The following is a 4,588-nucleotide window of genomic DNA, read 5'->3' as shown; positions in this document are numbered from 1 at the left end:
CGACGTGGGCCGTCGGGGCTGTTGGCAGTCTCCCACAGCACAGCAACAGATAGGGCTGTGGTTTCGTGTGGGCAGCCACGACCCGCAGCCAAACTTGTGTCGCACTAAGTAGGAATGCAACGAAGATGGATGGGTAGCACATCAATCAAATCCTCTCAGAGATAAGAGCATGCGGGACTGTCGTGCCATCGCACGTCGCCTGACAGATTCCCAATACCTGCCATCAGGCGGCCGATCTCCGGTTCGTTTTAGCTGCGCACCGAGTGGAAGCCGGCCTACCAATATCGGGTTCCAAGAGAAATACACCTACTTTCACCACCTACGAATCTCAGCGCTCAGCTCTTTTTTTTTTTTTTTTTTTTTTTTTAAGGGGGATGGGGGGGGGCAGTTAGCAGGGGGTGCGCACGGGGAATCCCTTTCAGGTGTCAGCTGCCGCAGGATTACCCATTTAGGATAATTGTTCTCCACCGGCAACAGGTCGACTCCTTGATGCCGTAAACACGGGCCCCATCACGCGTCGCGACCAACATCGTGTCGTGCTACAGCCTCACAATTAGCAGATCAGTCACGTCTAGAAGATCTCTTCTACGAGACCTAACTCCGAAATGGCAACCTCAAGAGAGAACGAAACTCTCCCCCCGCCTTCATCTCAAGCCCCGCCTCCGGCATCACAATCACACTTCGCCAAGTTCGACAACTTTACCCCCGATGACAGTGCGTCCTTTGACCGCGAGTTTGCACGCCTAGCGTCGTCTCAAGAATGGCTTCCCGGCTCGCAACAGTACACTAGGGAACGCACCATCGCCATGCGTGAAGAGTTGACGTCACGATACTTTCCCCCAACGCCACTTATCACCAATAACAACAAGCGAACGAATCGACTCATCAGGGAGCAGCAGCTGGAGGGCTACCAAGATCTGTGCCGTGAGATCGGCTTACCCCTAGGCGACTCTGTTGACAAGTGCAAGAAGAGCCTGAAGAGCACGCTTGTCAATATTGTGGACCTTATCGATGCGCGACGGACGCACTCGACAGTTACGGTCTGGCAAGATTTCAACGCATTTCGCAATTACACGCTCCAGGATGAACATCGGATAGACAAGGGGGAGGCCAAGAAGGGCGAGGGGATCCTTGCGTCTTTATTGCAGGACTTTAGGCCGGTGCGACGACAGAAAAGAGGACGAGAAAAGAGCAAACCAGTCGTCCACAAAGTCATCGAAGGGCGAGTGGGCAGGAAAAGCAAGCGATGAACACGTACTCCTGTGTGTGGTGAATGCAAGGTCCGTATGTACGCCGGAACAAGACATCGAATAGTTAGGAAACGCGACGAAGCCTGAAGTTTAGCATTCCCTCTACCCCTCGCGAAGCGTACGGTATCTGGAAGTCTTACGATCGTAGGTGACTCTGACCGAATCAGCTACGAGATTTCCACAGAGCCGAGGCCATCCTAGACTCCTCGAATCCACGATGCGGTTGTGTCTTTCTGTCGCAGCGCGATAGCCGTCATAGTCATCTTCATAGTTCTGTAGCGACGGTGGTCGTGGCTCTTGGATCGTGTCGCTGGGTACGAACCCTACAACGACGCTCTGCCGCCCGTTGCAAAGACCGCGGTCTAGATCAACCTGAGATGGCGTCAGTCTGTCTGAAGAGTCGGAGTCAGGCTGCGAAACATACATTGGCGAGCAGTATGACGGGCGTGTCCACCTTCAGCTGTAGTTCTCGAGGGTAGCGGTGCTCGTCAAGGCGGTCGAGTGGCTGCCGTCTCTCCCCTCTGCCGAGGGTACAAGCATCGGCAGCTCTATACTCGTGAACATGACCAGGGATCTTGACGAACTCTTCAAGGTTGCGCTGGTTGACCTGCCCTCGGTTGGACTTGAGCTCAGTCCCGTTCTCAGCTTCGGAGTGGTGGGCGAGGAGAAAGTTTGCGTCGGCATCATCGGGATGCTGGCCGAACCTGCATTTCTGGAGGACTCTGATGAATGCCTCATCCGACTGACGGTGGATTTTCGTCAACCGCACGCATTTGAATTTGCATCTTTTCTATTCGGGAGCCTTGAAAGCCCATTTGTCCGGAGCCTCGAACTCAGGAAGATGCCCCTCGGGGCAGGCCCATCTACTGTTTAGATCGTTCATTGTCTTGCCGCACGGTAGACAATACTGGAACGATTTAACGGGCGGCAGCTGGCAAAAGTCTCGGACCACGTTGATCTGAGCGCCCCCAAACGGTCTATTGTCTTTTCGAATGGCGCTCATGACATAGTTGAGTTGCTCAAAGAACTGGTTCTCAACCATGCTGATTTCGTCGATGATGAGGACTGCTGTGTTACAGTATCGGTTGAAGATACGTTGGCCACGTGCCATTGTGACGATGCTGCCATCGCCATACAGGGGCTTCCTCGCGTCCTCGGGTGTCCACCCAGCGTAGTTGTAGGTGGTTCTCCCGCCGATGTTGATGGAGGCCTGCCCGGTGGGCGCGAGAAGATGCACCGTCTTGTTTGTTGCTTGATAGCGGGCATTGAACATCCTATGGAGGGCTCTGACTAAAACAGACTTTCCGCACCCGCCGGACCTTCAGTCACACAGTCAGCCAACGAGGTATTTGGGGCGACTTGTCAGAGCATACCCCGTGATGAACAGGTTGTCGCCCTGCATGGCAAGGTCGATTACATTCTGCTGTTCCAGGCAGAGAGGAGGGTCCCCAGATATGTGTGGGGGCGGTCTTTCTCGGCCATGAGTGCGTGCCGCTTCGGGTCGGTCCCCTCCGTCGTCCGTCGGGCCATCGACGCCGGTGGTCTCAAATGCGGGAATCGAGGGTGGGTGACTTGGTATGATTGCGGGACGGTCGCGGTCTGGAGTGCCGTCGTGGGGCAGGCCGGTGACGAAGCAACCGCTCGTGGGATGTCGCCGGTTTCTGCTATCGACCTAGGATGGCTCCGTGGAACTTCGTTGATCAACTCGTCTCGTAGCTTGTCCACCTGATCCACATTGGACGAGCACTCCCCAGAGTGGGTGACTCACGGCCTCCTGGAACGTCCTTGTGCCCTTGACTTTTTGGACACGCGTCAGCAGAATGTCCCTGAGCGCGGCTTACGTCTGCTAGTGACATACATTGAGCGCCTGAAAAGCCCGATGTTTGTAGCTTGCATTTGGGTCAGCTTGTGAATATTCCGCGCTTTCTTCCTTTCCACACGACGTAGTACGTCTTGCCCTTCGACTTGCGTGGCAGATTCGGGTCGATGCCTCGCGAATATTCAGCCACCAGGCAATCTACCTCGGCTAGGATCAGAATCTCAGGGCCGGCGGACGAGGGTCCTTCATCTCGAAATTGCAATGATCCATGCCATGCCTGTGACCCTGTACCTTCGTCTTGGGAGGTCGGCATCGTGTTCGTCGAGGCGTGGAAGGGGACGCTGGTGTGCACGACCGGTGGGTTTGTCGTTGCGACCGCATCGCTAGCTGCTTCGAACACGAATGGTGCTTGTGCCTGCCACTGTGTCGGGCGCTTGTTCGAGCGCAGAACGAGGTCAGCGTTGCCTCCAACGGGTCTTACAACCTGGAGGCCTTACCCAGATGCTGTCGGCACGCCGATCGGGGCGAGTCGTCGATGTGGGCTCTGCTCCGCGGCCGCGACGGACGTCGTGTGGGTGCGGAGAAGACGGGTGGGGGACGGCCCGTCAGCCGCCGTGGAGCGACACGTCGCGCCGCCTCCACAAGAGTACTGCGTACCTTTGGCATACCAGCTGCCTGCCCCGGCGCGACGCGGGCCACTCGATATAGCGCCGTCATGGCTCGCTGGAGCACGGCGCAATTCGCTTCAGGCACGCGCAGCGACAAGGGTCGCAGAGTGGTACTTCACCAGGGCATTCCACTTGTGCAGGGTGTCAATGCACGAGCCATATTCCTGACATCAGAGTCGTGTCCCGTGCATGCCGAATTGACTCCGGTCACCCGTCGCGAGAGCCCGCAGAGATCAAAAGCCATGACCAAGGCTTAGAAAGGCTACAAGCACGACTCACTCTGGTTCGAATGCATCATGAGAATCAAGCAACAGCATTCAAGGACGATTGAAGATGAGGGAAGCGGCTGTTATGTTGGAGAAGTGCATCAGGTATTGGGCGAAAGGGACGACATGAACAGAGCATACGCTGGAATACCTAAGGAAAGGCTACTTCCAGGGCTAAAGGTATGAAGAAGTGGAGGCAGCTATCGGGCAGTCAAACGCCGAGACAGGCAAAAACGAGAGCTCGGACAACTTTGATGACGACGGCGACAGCGAAAGCGAAAGTGGCAGGTCTGATCACAGCGACAGCCTAGATATTCTCGATAAAAGGGTTGAAAGACCTCAGCGTCTCCGTTGGACACCTCTAGACGAATTACGTCTCCGCGCACGGGATTGCTGGCAAACTGTAGCGAAGAGAGCAGGCTGTTTTTCAACATTGGTAGATCATGGGTAAGCAGGATAGGAGGATAGGAAAGAAGTAGATGAAGTAGAATGATGCCAGATACATGCCTGTATCAGGATTCCCGCCCTCCAGCCAGGCATTCGTGGCGTCCGCAACAGCCTACGCCTCACGCAGAGTCTATCGAC

The 4,588-nt window shown here is 55.6% G+C and overlaps 1 protein-coding gene across 1 annotated transcript; it reads left to right on the top strand.

Moving 5' to 3' along the window:
- Window positions 1-605: 605 nt before the first annotated feature.
- On the top strand, window positions 606-1,250 carry COL26b_014259 (uncharacterized protein; the record flags this gene model as incomplete). Its single annotated transcript, XM_053186835.1, has 1 exon — window positions 606-1,250. One exon carries the CDS (start codon window positions 606-608, stop codon window positions 1,248-1,250), a length of 645 nt encoding a protein of 214 aa, XP_053029221.1.
- Window positions 1,251-4,588: the final 3,338 nt, after the last annotated feature.

The sequence above is a fragment of the Colletotrichum chrysophilum genome (genome assembly GCF_026319265.1).
Source record: "Colletotrichum chrysophilum strain AFK26 chromosome Unknown scaffold_322, whole genome shotgun sequence".
NCBI lineage: Eukaryota > Fungi > Ascomycota > Sordariomycetes > Glomerellales > Glomerellaceae > Colletotrichum > Colletotrichum chrysophilum.
The sequence above is the reverse complement of the archived record's forward strand: the minus strand, read 5'-3'. Positions and strand labels throughout refer to the sequence as shown.